The 18,935-nt window shown below is 27.4% G+C and overlaps 1 protein-coding gene and 4 long non-coding RNA genes across 5 annotated transcripts in view; 1 reads left to right on the top strand and 4 right to left on the bottom strand.

Annotated features, from left to right (window-relative positions):
- Positions 1–2,496, bottom strand: part of LOC122515661 — a 174,023-nt gene extending 171,527 nt beyond the window's left edge. Inside the window, exons 1-2 of the mRNA XM_043633057.1 lie at positions 2,311–2,496; positions 1,852–2,199 (exon numbers count right to left, since the gene is read on the bottom strand). Coding sequence (XP_043488992.1) covers positions 1,852–2,182 — 331 coding nt within the window. The 5' untranslated portion in view covers positions 2,183–2,199; positions 2,311–2,496. The remainder of the gene's footprint in view (positions 1–1,851; positions 2,200–2,310) is intronic.
- Positions 2,497–8,078: 5,582 nt separating this feature from the next.
- Positions 8,079–8,993, bottom strand: LOC122515734. Its single transcript, XR_006303362.1, has 2 exons — positions 8,492–8,993; positions 8,079–8,127 (listed from the first exon to the last, which is right to left on the bottom strand). It is a non-coding gene; the product is annotated as an uncharacterized LOC122515734 (long non-coding RNA).
- A 2,798-nt stretch (positions 8,994–11,791) lies between these two features.
- Positions 11,792–12,689, bottom strand: LOC122515670. Its single transcript, XR_006303334.1, has 2 exons — positions 12,414–12,689; positions 11,792–12,060 (listed from the first exon to the last, which is right to left on the bottom strand). It is a non-coding gene; the product is annotated as an uncharacterized LOC122515670 (long non-coding RNA).
- A 2,604-nt stretch (positions 12,690–15,293) lies between these two features.
- Positions 15,294–15,748, bottom strand: LOC122515689. The gene is made up of 2 exons (XR_006303342.1): positions 15,500–15,748; positions 15,294–15,362 (listed from the first exon to the last, which is right to left on the bottom strand). It is a non-coding gene; the product is annotated as an uncharacterized LOC122515689 (long non-coding RNA).
- Positions 15,749–17,894: 2,146 nt separating this feature from the next.
- Positions 17,895–18,526, top strand: LOC122515680. Its single transcript, XR_006303340.1, has 2 exons — positions 17,895–18,073; positions 18,274–18,526. It is a non-coding gene; the product is annotated as an uncharacterized LOC122515680 (long non-coding RNA).
- Positions 18,527–18,935: the final 409 nt, after the last annotated feature.

The following is an 18,935-nucleotide window of genomic DNA, read 5'->3' as shown; positions in this document are numbered from 1 at the left end:
CGTGTAAACGTGTTAGTAAATGAGATTGTACATATATGTGTTTATAACAATTTGGTATTTTATATCTTATTTTATTATTATTATTATACTCATCATTTCGAATTATTATTAGTGAGTCTCTCAGATTAATCGAGTAAATGAATATGTGTGTTTACTTTTTTTATCTTTTTAATAATCGATATAAACGTATTTTTGAGATTAAAATCGTGAAATGAATTTGATGATTAATAATTAACTGATAAGATATAATTAAATTATTAATTATAATAGATTGACTAATTTGTAGATCAATAAGTTGATTAATTAAATATGAAAATTATTGTATCGAACGATTTAGAAATGAATAGGACAAAGTAAACACACATATTTCAAATGTTAATTTAAAATGTGAACAATAACCGATTCGTAATTCACAGCTGTCAGATTGGAAAGCTCGAAATGGATCATCAACCATCGTCCTAGTTGTAATCTTCATATACGTTTTAAATTTGACTCGAGTATTAAGACAGAAAGTAGGAAGAAAGATAAAAAGACATTTATCATAATGTATGCTTGATGAATATCAATGAAGAAGGAGTATTATAATTTATCGGAAAACATTCATCATACTATGACGGACGGAGGATCATAGTAACTATTCGAATTATTATTAGAAAAAAGTTTGTCATTTATTTTTATATTAAAAAATAAAAAATGAATTTATTTTTTTCTATTACAACTGTTACAATCAAATCAGTCTGATAAATATTTGAATATTTGTATATTTTTTTAGAAAATTTGTTTCTTCAATGCCCCGATTTTTTTCTTTTAAAATTTTTAAAATTAATTCCTTTTTTTCTCCTTAAAGAAACAAATTCCAAGAGGGAGGAATACCTAGGTTTTATCGAGATTTGAGAGACAGTAACGAGTTCTACGTACGACATTGTTCTCGATCGTGTCTTGTGCGAACTCATCTAATTATGGCAGGTATCAATGCACGTTCGTCTAGATGACGTGATAGACATCTACCTTGTTTCTCATAGAAAGGATTCGTTATTTAAAATGACATTTAATAAAAAGACAAGAAAAAAGAATAATTCATAATCTCGTTATTCTTATAGCAAAGATTTTCGATATCGTAAAACTTCCATCATATGTTATACACATATACATATTTTGTTTTTCTATTGTAATATATTTTCAAGAAAATAAATAAATAAAATAATCTCGAAAGAATATTATAAAATAAACGATACGAAAGAATGGAACCATAATTTTACAAATATTAATCATTCATTGAATAAAATTTCTAATGATATATCAATAATTTTTCAAGTATAAATACTTGTAGAAAAATTTCGTATATAAAAATAGAAGAAAACTTTCAACGTAACGTATGTTAATAATTATTATTAATGATTCGGTAAAAAAAAAAAAAGAAAGATAAACTATAGCGATAATTTTGCAAATATTAACCTTTAGTGCGTGCTGGGTAGAATGGGGGTGGAGAGAAGAGAAAAAAAAATGTTCTAATCGTTTTCTCACAAACTTATTGTAACTCGCGTTAAGTTTTAACGATAGCCATTCGGCACGTTCATTTCAATAGCGTCGCATTATATTCCAAAGTTCACATTTCTTTGTCTAAATTGCCCGCGCGAATATAAATTAAACTGAAAGATCTAATAAAATAATTTGAAAGCAATAAATCATCGAATAATCGATGTAATCACTGGTATCAAAAAACTCACGAACGAAGAATACAAAAAATGGTCACGACACGACACGACACGACACAACCCACCCAACCCCTTAAGAAAAAACGAAAAAAATAGGAAAAACCTAATCTAACAGTCAAATATTTCATTCACTCACCTTTGCTGGAGATACCAAGTGTACCAGCAAACTGGACGACGAGGACACCGATAACACCGATGATAGCAACTCTCATGTTGACGGGAAGAAAAGTCAAAGAGGAATAATCTTTACGTTTCCTCGAATAAGATAAACCACTTTGATTAATATCACGAGAACAAGAATTAATATTAACAGTAGTAGTAGTAGTAGTGGCAGTAGTAATAGTAGCACAATCAAGGTCAGATTGGTAACACTGTTCGGAGAATATATTAGAATGATTTAATTCATCGTTCACATCACAACCACCACCGTCAGGATGAATTACTATAGGCACTCTCGTCACTGGCATAACTTTTCACGTTCCTTCTTTTAAATATAAATATATATTCCAAAATATATATTATATATTGTTAAGTAAAAACAAACGAACGATTAATAAAATAAAATAAATCAAACGTAGAAAAAATGATCGAATACCAAGGAAATAAATAAAGAAGAACGAGTTGAAGAATAATAAGAAGAGTAGTATAATAATCCTCTGAAGAAAACTATCCGTAGGATCCAAATCACACGCTGTCACCCAGTCAACTACAAAGATTGCACGCGCCGCGCCGATGTTTTCATGCGCGTCGAGGAGTCGCAAGCGGAGTAGTAAAGTATAGGAGAGAGAAAGAAAGAGTGGAGGGGTTGGTCGTCTAGGTTGCTAAAGGTAGGAAGGGTTTTGCGCGTTTTCGCGGCTGGGCAACTCCCTTATTCGACAAGATCCATACGATCTATCAGTTCAATTCCTTCCACTGGTAAAAAAAAAAAAAGAACAAAATTTATCGATAAATACCATTCAATCGATTAACCAACAAATAACAATCCTGTACGATTATTGATAAACATATTTTTGTTATATTGTAATCTATAATCACTTAAGAGATCGTATTAAAAATTGTATCGTATACTACACGTAGGATTAGACAGGTATTTTGATAAATTTGATGGATTAATATTATCTAAAATAAATAGAGAGAGGAGGGGGTTGGTGGGTGGATGGGGGAGGATTAATATATAAGAAACAGCGAAAAAACACAGGGTAGAGAATTGTAAGCTCTTGCCGCGTCGAGTAACCCGGCGCTACTGAGTTAACCGAAGGAGAGAGCAACGAAACTCAGCAGTTGTTCCTCTGCTATACGTGCGGACACCAGGAGAAAGCTGGCTGGCTGGCTGGTTGGTTGGTTGGTTGGTTGGTTGGTTGGTTGGTTGGTTGGTTGGATGGTTGGCTGGCTGGCTGGCTAGCTAGATACTTGGGGTAGCAGCAATAGTAGTAGTAGTAGTAGTGTAGTGGTGGTGGTGGTAGTGGTAGTGGTGGTGGTAGTGATGGTGGTGGTGGTGGTGGTGCTGCTGGTGGTGGTGGTGGTGTTGGCGGCGGCGCTCTTCGTGGAGGGTGGAAAAGCGTCGCTAGAAAGGGCGGCCCATACCACCCCAACCAACCACCCCAATCCCCCACCCCAACTCCCCCTGACAACGAGGACGAAGACTACGACGACAACTACGACAAGAAGAGAAGAGGAGTCTTCCTTCGTTGCTTCGTCAGACCTAACTCGGAGGTGTACACTTCAACGAAAGTGTCACTCGTCGTCTTTCCGAACTCGAAACGAACGATCTCTTCCTCCTCCTCCTACACCTCCTACTCCTCCTCCTCCTACGACTGTTATTGGATTTACCAGGATTAAACTATTTTTTTTTTTTATTTTTATTTATTTCCTTTTGTTTTTTTCCTTACATTACGTTTAGTTTCATTTTTGACCAATTCTCGTGGCAGAGAATTATTTTATCGTCTAATAATAAGTGTTCCTTCTTCTTCTTCTTCTTCTCCTACTTCTTGCTTTTATCGTTTCTTCTTCTTTTTTTTTTTTTTCTTTTCTTTTTGTTAACAAATCTAACGACATGAGTTTATTTTTGTAAGGATTTATAAATTGTGATTGTAAAATAACGTTCCCTGTCTATCACTGTCTATGTTGATGATCGAGAACAAAATGATTTTTCATTTGTTCAATAATTATTAAAACGAATAGGAAATAATAATTGGTAAAATAATTCATAACGATTAGAAAGTAATCATTCGTAGACGTGATGTTAACAATTATTTTTTTATATTTTTTTCTATTCAATTAATTAAATATAACCCGATCTGGTTGACCATGTCCTTGACATTGCGAATCATATTTCGTGGGTTACGTAATACTTGCGTAAGTATATACACCTTTCGAAAAAAAGAAGAAAAAAAATGTTGTTTTTGACATTTCACGTATAAGCTTGTCAATCCTATGCAAATTTACTCACACTACTCGGAATATTTCAAAGTTTTATAGGAAACTCGTGTGTGATCAGCTTGATTTCTGCATAGTGAATCGCGCATGCTCGTTCGGTGATCGAAATTTATATGGTCGATGAGAACGCCAGGTTACTTCGTTTAGATTGCAAACAATTAAAATCTTTTTTTTCATAAGAAATCCTGTGAAAAAAAAGACGGTGCAAGGAATTGAAAAAAAAAAAAGAAATAATATATATATTCACAATTACTCTGTGCACATCATCCTTCTTATACCTTTAATTTGTTAAACAAATTTTCATCGTATAAATAAGTACAGAAAATTAGAAATAAAATATTTAAAAATACGATCAATATATTACACTTCTCAATTTTTCATTTTTCAATTACGATTTACAATATAAACAACGTTGCGTTACATTAACGAAAGTTTACTTTCAACAATTATTTTGTTCTTCTTTTTATTATAATTTTCTGATACGTTCATAGTATATCTTTTCCTACTTCCTTTGTTATTTATCTTCGGTTTTTTATTATTATCAAAAAATCATTATTAAAACGATTATCGTTAGTATCGATGATAGGGAATAAGTGTCAGGACAAATCGAACGTGTTGCTAATTAGTGTTTTTCGCATATTCATAAAGGGATACGTTAACATTATCTTGAACAATAGTTGGAACGCGATGTTTTGTAGTCTGTTAAAATGGTTCAACGAATAATGAATCACCGTTTTATGTATTGTATTTTCCACATAAAACTCTTTGTTTCTCTCTCTCTCTCTCTTTCTAACAAATACATGCACACACATACACAAACTTTCTCTCTCTCTCTCTCTTTTGTTAACACGCTAAACGAATTTATTGCGTCCTATTGATTTCGTATTTTAATAGCACGATATCGATAAGTAGAGAATAAACAAGTAACACACACACACACACACACACACACACATACATAAGTTCGTTAGATTTGGACTATTTGTTAATAATATTGTCGCGTAATAATTTCCCTATTTGTTAATTGGCGATTGTTAATTTATTTTATTTCATCATCACGTTGACGAACATTTTATCCTTACTTCCGAGAATTACGTGTTACGTTGTAAATAATCGCCGAAGTTACACGCTACACTTTATATAATAATGATAATTATTATTGTAAAAAGTATCGTTAGATCGTAATATTTTTAATGATAAATATAACAAATTTCGATTGATTCCAACTCGATGATTTTTTTATTTTTCTATATTCTTCGTTAATTATTCTCAAAAAATTAAACAAATACGTCTCCTTTGTACCTGAGATGACCAAGATTATTATTATTACTATTATTATTCGTTAGATATAATGATTAATAATATTAATCTTTAAATGAACCATTATTAAAATATTTGATCAAAAGTAATAATCTGACGATTACTAAATCTTAACTTTTGTAACTGTATAAATACGTTAAGCTTGCTTACGAGCTTGTAAACTTTCACCATGCTTTTTCTATGAGGATGGAGGGTGGAGTGGGGGGTTTCATCTACTACTAGCTAGGAGATTACACGTTTCGCTTGATAATGAAACTCGGTTTTGTCGGTCGATAATCACCATTTGTACATATGCCAAAGTTTTGAAATGCTGTGTTCAAAATATCACGTATCAAAGTGCATATATATATACGCACCCACATATACACACAAGGATACACATAAAATACTCACATTATAATATATATTTCCACGATAAAATACGAAATACGAAATTGAGGAATAATGACTTGATGTTTTACCATTTTCGAACAACTTGTCATTCATATTCCGTTCAATGTTCTCTATACAATTAATTGCTTCTTACTATATCATCGAAAATGCCAATAATTTTTTACAAAATATTTCGACATCGCAAAATGATTAATTTTATAACATAACATTACACGAATAATATGTCGTCCTTCGATTATCGTTAAATTCATTCAATTTAATATTCATTGTAAAAATTGAAAAATTATTTGTATTCTTTGATTATTAATAATGATGCCTAAGTTTAATCCTAAACTGCAACGTATAAGAATAACGTTTAACGTGTATTATGTAAATTCGTGTATTATATATAAATAATAAATGTTTTTTATATATTTATATCAAGCTTATAGAAAATATATATTTATTCGAGATTTTTCTTCGTAAATTGATTAAAAAAAAAGAAAAAAAAGAAAAAAATTATTTCAACGTAAAATCATTCACGTGTAAGCTGTCATTCGCAATTATTTCGATATCTTTGTCTCTCTCTCTCTCACATTCTCTTTCTCTCTTTTTCTCTGTGATGAATTAATTACAAATCCCGACATCAATACGTCGAAACCGAATCCTATCTGTTCATTTAACAATTTATTCGACTAGTTCGTACGAGGTAGCTAACTAAAACATAAAACGATAACACATCGTACACTGTAATATGTGCAGTAAAATAATATTAACAACGACAATGTCAAAACACCCCTACGATACGTCAAACAATTTGGTATTATTCCGAAATTGTTATTTCCCCCTAGGGGGAAGGAAAATAACTCGCAGGTATTTGTTACCTGTTAATACGCTACACCACGAACAATGAATACCTGCATTTTATTTTAATATAATTCTACATTGACAAATCGCGTTTAATTATTTTCTTTTATTTTTTTTTTATTTTTTAAATAATTCCAAAAAAGAACAAAATTTGTCTTCTTCTTCTCTTTCTTCTTCCACTTATTTAAACATTTGACGTACGAAATCGTCAAATTTGTTTATAATTATCCGCGGTATATTTTTTTTCTTCTTTCTTTCCCCACAAATGTTTACATCCGACTGCGCTTTTTGTAAGTAAAAAAATGAAAAAAATTATTTGGAAAAAAGAAAATGTAAAAATATAAATGGTAATGTTTCATGATCGTTACGACGAGTTCATCTAACCAATGGTTTAATTAATAGTAAACAAGATACGAGAAGATAGAAAATATCTTTGAAGTTTCAACGTTAAAACCCAACCCTTCCCTTCCCTTTCGTTCACCCTTTAACGAGTATTATTATCACGGCTAATTATGGTTAAATATCGATCGTTTTATCGAAGAGCAATGACACCCATCGTAACGGTGATGTTCAACAAGACGTTATAACTTTATACGCATATAATAATAATAATAATAATAATAATAATAATAATAATAATAATCTTGAATATTATTATATTCTTTTTGTTTCTTTTTTTTATTATTATTCACGTAGAAAACATATAATTATATTATAAGATATTAATGTATTGCAAAAACGATTGGATTTTTGATGAGATGCATTTATACGAATGTTCATTTTATTTTAATTAATTCTATATATATATATATATATATATATATATATATTTTTGTTTATAGATTAAACATTAATTCTTTAGTTCTAACAATTCTATTCTAAAAGAGTTATACATCAAAATCAAAGATCAAGATCGAACATTATTAAAATTTCCTCTGATCATCGATGAATGTTTGCATCGTAAAACCATGAGAAACAAGAGAAACACACACACACGTTTTCGTAAAGTAAATTTACTTCAATCAAATACTGATACGTCGAATTCCCTTCGACGTATTTATCGAGAAATGGTTTTTACTTTTATTTCATTAACAAAACAAAAAAGAAAAAGGAATAAATATCATAAATTTATCAAAAAATATATAATATATAATTTATTTATTATTTTGTCAATATTAAATCAACGCAATGATATTTTCTAATTTACAAATGAAAAAGAAAAGAATCGAAACGTTGATCGATAAAAAATAAATCATCGTTGGTTTATTATACAAACAATTATTATTACAATTAATAATGATGATTAATTTATTTTTTATTTAACTTATTTTACTGTAGCACGATAGTTTCCCATTGTTTCTTTTCCAATTGTAGTCGCGTTACTAAATTTCTGGTGGGACTATATCCGTTGCAGGTTCTTTCGTTTTTTAATATAAAAATAAAACAACAATAAATCAATATCATATGAACAAAAAATATTTATTATTATTGCGATTAATTTCACGAGCTCGATCGTGCAATATATTTTTCTTATTTTAAATACCAACGATAACAAAATATCAAAATATTCAGCAATAAATATCATTATCATTTACAAATTGTAAAATACAAAGAAAAAATATATTTATATTTAAAATAATTAATTTATAAAATAAATTAAATTAGAAAGTTTAATTTGTAGAAAAATTAGAGAGAAATACGTTTAAGTAGAAGACAAATATAAGATACTAGGCTCATGAAATTTATAACAATCTCATTATAAAACAATAATAAAAACTTACTTTGTAATTTGTCAAGTTGATTTTTAACATCAGACGAATTAATATCATGTTTCGTTAATTTTAATTTATCGTTAAATAAATTCGTAAATTCGTCATTTTTTAAATCCAATGGATGAACGATCGTTACAAATGATGTGATAATTAATAAAAATATTACCAAGTAATTAACAGTAGTATTCATATTCACTGACAAATTTAATAACACTCGGTTTACGTTAAAACTTCTGTCTCCGATTTTTACGTTACAAATCCTTTTATAGTAAATCTATCCCCCCCCCCACTATACTTATAGAATATTATTAAACGATGTAGATTTTTAAACGTAAATCCGAAAAAGGAAAAAAGAAATATAAAAAGAGAAAGATACTTCATGCTAATATTAAACTAAACGTACGAATTTAAAAAAAAAAACGATCTTGACATTTCAAAAATAGAAAGTTTTGTTTATCGAAAGTCAATTTTCGTATATTTATACGTTACAAGGTAAACTTCTTCTTTGGACATTTTTATTATTATCGTTATTTTTTTCTTCTTTTTTCTACCACCCCCTCCCCCACCCCACCCCCACCTTCTATTTCATATTTTAATTATTTTCTTTTCTACGAGACACGCGCGGATAGAAACTTACATAATAATCTAATTAAAAAAAAACTATAAGTAAGATTATATTTATTTATTCATAAATAATAATTTGTATATTTTATGACAAAAAAAGTTATTTTTCGGTACATCGGATGAGTGAATATTTTTCAATAGGATAAATATTATATTTCAAATTCTTTTTTCTTTTTCTAATAATTTTTAATTTAACATTTATTTTTCATTTTCGTTATATCATTTATCATTTTTATTATATTATATATAAATGAATTTGACATATAATATATTAGCACAGAGAATATTTGTATATTATGATTAATTTTTATATTCCTTAATTTATCCAATAATTTTTCGACATCTACCTCTATGATCACGTCTGAATCCAGGAGGACACTTTCGTGGCAGAATAATTATCGTGGGTTTAGATTCTGCAGAGCTTAAACCAACTGCATAACCATGAACCGTGTTTGTTGAAAAAATGATGCACATTAAAAATGCGCAAATTATTGATAACAAACGCATGTTGATTATTATCTCCCTAGAGAATTACAAAATAACAATATTTTTCATTTTATCTTCAAAATATTATTAAATTAATCAGATGATTTTCGAATGACGGGATAAACGTTTAATTAAATCATTTAATTACCGTTATTAGCATTAAATTATTGCTATACTCACGAAAACTCGGATGATCAGAAAGTTCAGACAGTTCGGAAGGTTCAAAGTTGCTTTTTTTTCTCTAACTAAATAATTATTTCTAAATCGATGCAATTGTGTTGCTTGAACATCTGCTTTTGCACTTTTGCACTGTTGCAAACATCCTATTTATACCTCAGAAATTATAACATTATTTTATCGTTTAAAGCGTTATCATACTTCGAAAAAAAAACATTAAAATTTATTTTTAAATATTACGCAATAGCAATTTCTCGTCGCACGTTTCTCGATTTTTTTTTATATTTTTTTGTTTCATTCTTTTTCTTTTTTGAAATACATAAAATTCAAATGCTCACAAACAATAATATATCTAAGATATTAATAACCAATAATTTCTGCGTCACGAAATTATCTCACTCACGTATAATAATTGTTATAGTTAAGATTAAAAATTGTGCCAAGTTTAAAATAATATTCGATTTTTGTTTGCGATAACTCGACACTTTTTAGAACGACCTAGTTCCAGTTATTCCACGTGTGTCCTGTTTTTTATTTGTTTTTTTTTTTCAATTCCAACACATGATTCATATTTTTCCGTAAACAAACAGGCAGAATGTAAGTAATTAATCGAAACATCGAAGAATGATTAACACTGTTGTTACACAAGCTCTGTAAATTTTTTATTTTATTTTATATTTTTTTATTTAATAAAGTAAGATACACTGGAAAAACGAAATAGCGTGGCGCGGAAAGAACTTATGGGACATTTTAATACATAACACGAACATAACATAGCACAATACCATAATTGATTATACTTCTATTACTAATCGACATATACCATTTATATCTAATCTTTGTCCAGGTGGACAACCTCTTTGTGGTACTCTAAACATAGATACATTTTTTCTTTCAACATCTCTATTACCAACAGCGATCGTTGCACAAATGATGCAAATCAATATCGTGTAAAGTATTCTTACGAAATAACGCATATTGATTATAATTATCTCTCTTTCTTATAATTAAAAAAAAATAATATTAATCTTCTTTTTCTTTTTTCACGTATTTTATTTAGTTTCTATCTGCAAGAGATAGAAAATTATTAATGAAATTAATCAAAATTATTGAATAATAATCATTTCATTTAATCGATTTTACAATATTTTATTAATCATTTAATATTCTCGTATACTAATTCAATGTACTTACGTGAACAATGACGATTATAAAAATAAAAAGTTGGTAGACTTGTTCAGAAAAAAAAAAAAAAGAAACAAAAAGATTTGATCTATTAAAAATTAATATCGTAGATCGATGAATGATATTTATAACAATAGATTGTTTAATAATATCGTTAACACGAGATGATGTTGTTGTTGTTGTTGAAAGAAACTAACTAACGAATATGATTGCTTTCTAATCAGTCGTTCGTATTTATAAACTGCAAATTATTATTCGATTACGTCATTACAAGTGTTCAACATAAGTATATTTTCGCATGATAATTTCTCGGATTCATTATCATGCAATGGAGATAAATCAATTCGTTGAAAAATGACGTAAATAAGTGTTTTATTTAAATCATCCGGTTTTACCACTTCATTTTTACTACGTATTTTATTATAAAACAATTCATTCTAATTTGTATATAATTGGAAAATTATTCAAACTAATTTTATATATATATAATATTATTCTATTTTCATTATTCGAATTTCTGATCGAATGGTTTAATTTTGATGTTAAATAGCCTAATTGATAGTAAACAACGTTCTATCTAAATATTTCGAAAGCTCAAATGTCAAAGGTTTTGATAACGTTTACTCCTTTGACAATATTGCTGCGAGTAATTATGGTTTATTAATTAAGTTATTGAGAATCAATGTCATTAAGATACGACACTGTTCAACGAAGACACTAAAGTTAACTTTGACCATCCAAAATTTAATCTTTACTGTTATTCATATAAAATAAAATCAATCGTAAAATTTATGATATAATATTTTGTACATTATTCTATGTAAAAAAGAAATCATGTAACACACACTTGAGGGAATTTATTGATAATCATATCATTATACCTAATCGGACAGTTTTATTAGAGAGAATTATTGCAAATGAATTTAATTATCGATAGAATAATGATTAGATTATTCATTTTTATGTTACTTGTATACGGCAGTTTCCATATTCGTCAATTTTTTGATTATCAGGACAGGATCTTGATGGTGGATTTATTATAGAAGCAGTTTTCGACGTCATTGATAAAAGATTTTGTAGTTCTAGTCAATCTGTCGGTGTGACATCTATAAAGAAACCAAATTCGAATTTCGATATTGTTAATGATAAGTTTGATTAATAAAAGAAAAACTATATAATATATATATATACTATATAATAATAAATATATAATATAATAAAACATTTTCACGTATTTATTTATTATTTAGTATTTTATTATATAATATTATATATATTAAATAATTATAAGTGTATGTAAATTATACGTATAATTTACGATCGCATGAAACATTAGAACAAAAATTTATCACGACAAAAAAATAAGAAAAAGCAGAAAACGGAGGAAACAAATGTTTAATTAATATAACTATTACGTATTTTACATTTAATTATAAGATTACTATAATATTAAACTTACCACCCAACAAATGATCTAATTCTTTAGGTAGATTAATTTCAGGTAACTTGACTTCAGTTCCATTCTGAGATAAATTTATTAACTTATCGGTATCGACATCCAATGGATGAGCAATTGTTGACAATAATAATAATGTCGCTAATAAAAATGTGATCAAATAAAAAACGAAAGAATTCATATTTAATGAACGATCGTTAAAAACACAATATTCACAGTAAAGAGGATATTAATCGTTTGTATCTTCTTGATACCGAGCAAATCCTTTTATAACAAATATTTCCCCTACCATAAATTTAAGAATACACACATACGTATAAAACATCAATAATTTTTTGTATCGGTAGAGAAACTTTTCCAGGAAATTAAAAAATTGAACGCGTGATAAGTGATTTTGAAATTCTTTTTATAAAATAATAACTTTGTCCTTGTAAGGAGGATCCACGTTACGTTGTTTGTTCATTATCTTAAAAAGAGATATATAATTGATAAAATTGTACGATTGAAAAATAATTCATACTGAATTACCTGATTATTCTAGGGAATATCGTGATCATCACTTTTTTTTTTTCTTCACGCACACCAAATCACTGTACTTACGTTAAATGATTGTAAGACGATTAGAAATTTTGTTTATTGTTTCTTTTTTTTTCTTCTTCTTTTGCAATGAAATATTTATGAAATAAATTTATAAATAATTCAAAAATAATTCTTTCGATTTTCTTCACGCGATCGTGATCGTATTTATGAATTATGAATAACGTGACGTCACGACAAGTATTTTCCATATATTGAAAATCATTCTAGGATAGTATACTAAGGTTTTTATGCAAGACTATACAACGAAGTTTAATGTTAAATAATATCCTATTTGAATAAAATCCGATTGCACTTATAATGCATTATTACATAAATTATTATTACATTTATTATCACGTATGACAGATTCGGCTTTGTATCATTTCAACGTTGACAAACAAATTTTAACTTTTATCTATTCGAATATTATTCCATATTAATTCACATTGCAAGATTATTTTTTATCTAAATTTATTTATTTATTCTTTTTTGTCTTCTTTTCTTTTCTTTTTATACGAATCGTTTAAATAAAACAAAAATAATTACAATAAATTGATAGAATAGAAATATTTAGTAATCTTTGATGAATTATGTTAACGAGAATATTTTTCTTGTTAGAAGAAGGAAGATACATTAAAATTAATATACTCAAATGATATAAATGACGAATATAATAATTATATTCAACTTTGTATGATCATATTGCACACACCCATGATTCAGCAAAAATGTTGCATTGTAATGTAAATTTACATTTAAATGTTGATACTGTAAATTACCGTAATTACGGTACTTAGAAGAAAGTTTGATATAATCACGTGTTTCGAAGATTATAAATAAAAGATCTGTCAGGATTTTATCTTCAGTGTAGTTTTATATTTTTATACTCGTTGTCACGTATCGTTTGGCATCAGCAAATCTTTTATAGCTGATTCGTTCGTCATTTGATTTTGGAAAATATTACAAGTTTTAATTGAAAGGTAAAATAATCTAATTATTTTGTTAATAATTAAATATTTCAATATCGTTTTTTCGAATACGTGATGATTTTAATTTCTAAAAATAATATCACGAAATTCAATTGAAATTCAATTTTCAATACGTAATTATTATATATCAAATTTGTATTGTTATTTATTTCTAACAGAAACAAAAATTGCATAAGAATGCAGGAATAATTATATTATTTTTTTTCACATAGTTTTTCTTTATATTAAAATTGAAAATATATTATATTGAAATTAATTATAAGCTTACGTATAGAATTATTTATTTACTTATACTTTCTATATATACTTTTAATATCCATTGATTGTAACATAACGAAAACGTAAAATTATTTTTTTTTAATTAGGATGAAAACTTCGTTGGTCATCTTGTTCGCAATTTTTCTAATCAATGTGGTAATGATTAATTGCGATGAAAAGTCATCAACAGAACCACCAGAACCACCATTATCACCAATACCACCACATTCACCAATACCACCACATTCACCATTACCACCATTACCACCAATACTTGTAGCTCTTCAGTCAAGACTACAAACAGTTGATTCACTTAATGAAAATGAGGCTCCTGTGACCCTCCTACCACCTGAACCTCTTACACCTTTACGTTCATTGATCAATGTGAAAAATATAAGCTGTGACGAAGGACAAAAGCGTGATGGTAACGGCATATGTAGAACCGTCGTAGAAAACTAACGAATCACTATTATATATTTTGTTGTTTTTATTTTCACGAATATCAAGTTTAGTTTTTATTTTAATAAAACTCACGTAGATAATGTAATATCGATTAGGCAAATGAATTGCTCGTATATTAAATGATATAATATAATATTACCTTATATAATATTACGAATGTGTAAAAGAAAAATCAATAAAAAGTAATAAATAAATTAAAATTCATTACTGATGTAACGCTAATATTTTAACATTTATTCGATTATTGAAAAATATATTTCGTTAACTTATTATAATACGTTTTTTAATATCATAAAGGAGTGAGTATTTATAAAATCAGAAAAATACAAAATAAAATAGACATCCATGGTTAACAAGTAGATCCAATAATTATACTACTTCTCGACATACACCAGATGGGTCAGATTTTTGTCCAGGTGGACACGGTCTTGGTGGAGGCACAATTATATTAGGCCTCGGTGTTGTATGATAATCATGTTTATCTTCTTGTTTATTATTAGCAGGCATTGCTGCAATCGTTATAACGCAAATAATGATGCAAATCAAAAACGTGTTAATATTTAACAAGAAACGCATGTTGAATATTCTTTTTTTCTTTCTTATTACAATTCGATTTTTGACGATATTATCCACTTGTGTGTTTTCTTTTGTTTTTATTTATTATCTGAAAAACAAAAACAAAACAAAAAAAAAATAAACACACGAATAATTATATCGAATCGTACCTCTCGAAACGAATTCGCACTTAATCATTACTTTTTGATTTTTACTTTGCACCAAATCGCACTGTTACTTACTTACGTTAACTGATTGTAAGACGATTAGAAATTTGGATTATTTTTCTTTTGTTTTGCAATAAAATTATGAACAAATTGCTCGAAGTTGTTGAGATCGTGAAATACGTAATCGTTTTGATCTTCTCCTAGACCGTGATCGTATTTATAAACCTGGAAAACGTGACGTAACAACACACACACGCGCACACGCATATATTTCTATCTATTAAAAAATCATTCTCAGGATAATTAGTATACCTAACATTTAGTGATACACAAGAGATAGGAAAAATATTCTACATAGAAGTTCAATGTAAAAAGGAATAAATATATTTATTCGAACGAAACCGGTTAACACGCTACGCTCAACAATATTATTAGCATAAAGTTATACGCGTTCGTTTCTATTAATTCGCGTTTAGAATGAACCTGACATATTTTATTCTTTTTGTTTGTTTTTTTTTAACATTATTCGATATCAATTTATACGCAAAAAGTTATATTTAGAGAATGATTATTTTTGGAGAAAAATTTTATTTATATTTCTTTAGCAAGAATCTTTTTTTTCTAAAAAATAAAAAAAATAAACAAAAAGAACAAATCGTAATAAAATTGTAATCTTATTGAAAGTATCCTTGGAATAAGTACGAAGAAAATTTGTACGATTATTAATTTCGTTCGAATGTGTTACACTTCATTAAAAAACGTTAATTCGAATTGATAAAACTCGACAAACGTGTGCGGTTTAGACGATTAAAAAAACAAATCAAATCTAATTTAATTTTTATTTTATCACAGGTATACTTTATGATATTGCGATAATATTTAATTGAAAAAGTTAACGATTTATTATTTTATTTCAATATCGCGAAGTTTATTATTAAATATCACGTGACCCTTTGGAAATAAAAAAAGAGAGTATAAATAACGGATCGATCACGAATTGTTCTTCAATGAATATAATACTTTTCAACTATTTGTGTTGTTGCAACGATTAGCACGCATTTGATCGGACATTTTCTGTAATAATAAATTCCTGCAATCGATTAAAATCGTTCGAAATCCGTCGTTGTTCGTCGCTGAAGAAAGAAAAACCATTTAGAAAAAAAAAAAAAAAAAAACCAAAGTGGAAAATTGAAAGGTATGCTAATAAAACGATTTAATTTTTTGCCAATAAATTCGTAATAAATTTTTGCAAGTATTCGAATATTTTCTGGATAATATTTTAACGAGGAAATAATAATAATCAAAATGAATAGAAACGAAAATGAAGGTGTAATATATATTTTATATATTTTCTATTTCTTTTTTTTTCCTTTTAAGAAAATGAAACTCTTGCTAGCCAGTCTTATAGCAATCATGCTTATAAATGCAACATTAGGAAAATCTAAGGATAGCGATGGAGCACCAGCAATGCCAAGGATTGATATGAGTCATGCGGAAAAATCTGCTATCATAAATGCTCCACCACTTCCTTGCAAAGTTGGAGAAAAACGAGATAGTAATGGAATATGCAGGGTTGTGATTAATTAACAACCAATCAATATTTTCTATATGTTATTATAACGTGAATTTTCTTTGCTTATACATATACGAATATATTATGGTATTTTGTTGTTATAATTATTATTATTATTACAAAAAAAAATATATATTATATATATATGTTTGCAAATGCACATAAAAATCTAAATTTAATATTACATTGATAAAAATGACAATCAACAATAATAATAATATTAATAATATGCATTAGTGTTCGAAATTCAATTGGAATCTTTTATCCGTGTATAAAAAGAAAAAAAAAAGCGAGACGGTAATGAAGAATTGGACAAACATTTACAAATTCTTTTTACATTATTATAATCGAAAATTGCACATGAATATTATCTGTATAATCTCTTTAATAGATAATGAATAATTAAAAAAATAAAAAATATATATGTATGTATAATAATATTGTTTTAATTATATTTCTTACTCTTTCCTTTGTTTTTTTTTTTTTTTTCTAAGGTTTCCGTTAATTTCTTTTTTTAAATCTTACGACAAGTTCCTATAAAAAAAAACAATTTTCTATTTTTATCTCACAAAGTTGTACAAAACAAAATCAGATAAAATCGTATATATAGAAATCAGTAGGGAAACCTGATTTATCTCGTGTTTATGAGTTTATTCATGTTTGAAAATAAAAATAAAAAATTCCATGCATATTGAGATACTCTTCGCAAGCGAACAAAGATCAAACGAATTAAATGAATCATTTTATGATTATACCTGTATATATACATATACATATATGTGTATGTATCTATGTCAGAATCTTATTATTCTTAGAATTGATTACGATCAGGTATTATTAACATATTGGGCAATGTAAATATCACGTGCTTTTAATTGCTTGAAAGAGTATAAATAGAAGAAGTCTTTCTTAAAAACAAGGATATAAACTCAATCATAGCAACGTATCTGTTACATTTAATAGAACGATTTCTTTAACGTGTTTCTATCACAATTTGCTTTAGTTAGAAGCAAATTAATCGTCAAAGTGTTGATCGATCGTTTGATTTTGTGTGGAAATATTGGAAGTTACTATCCACAGGTATGCGAATTAATTATTTATTTATTATATATAATACATGTGTATACATTTCTGCGTAGATATATTATTTAAAATTAATATATTTATATTTGTAAATTCGTTTTTTTCAAGATTTATAATTGTGTTTATTTATAATACGTTTCTAATGTAAGAAAAGAAAAATAATTACACATATATATATATATTTTTTGTTCAAGCAGGATGAAATCTTTCCGGACAAGTTTTATCTTAATGATAATCTTGTATTTTGGATTGATAGAATTGGTTATGAGCAAACCAACTGTGCCACCTCAAAATGATAAACTAACACATTTAACTACAACAAAAACTACAACTACAACTTACCCCGATCCACATGGTAATAACCACGCTATCATAAATACAAAACCTATAGGATGTAATACAGGAGAAAAAAGAGACGAATATGGCATGTGTAGGACTACGGTATCAAAATTTGAAAAAACTTAAAAAAAGAAAATAGAAAAACTTACATATTCGTTTTCTTTGATATTTTATCGAATAGTAATCACATTATAATCGCTTTCATATATTTTTATAATTCTTATAAGTATATATATATTAATTTAAACAAATGATAATTATTCGTATTTGCTTGATTAAAGTAACGGATAGAATTTAAAAAAAAAATTCTGTTTTTTTACGAAATATTCTACATACAAAATTTCACGACACGAATTTAATTAACTATGATTCTAATAAATTTCGTAGAATCTTCATGTTCCATCTTCTCTATCTCTATTTCTGTTTTTATTAGTTCAACGTTATTGATAAATTCTAAAATAAAAAATCAACTCTTCAAAATGTATTGTATACGCTTTAGTTTGTCAATATTAGATGGATT

Source organism: Polistes fuscatus, unplaced genomic scaffold, assembly GCF_010416935.1.
Source record: "Polistes fuscatus isolate 324 unplaced genomic scaffold, CU_Pfus_HIC Scaffold19, whole genome shotgun sequence".
NCBI classification, from domain to species: Eukaryota; Metazoa; Arthropoda; class Insecta; order Hymenoptera; family Vespidae; genus Polistes; species Polistes fuscatus.
This window is presented reverse-complemented; position numbering and strand designations above follow the sequence as displayed.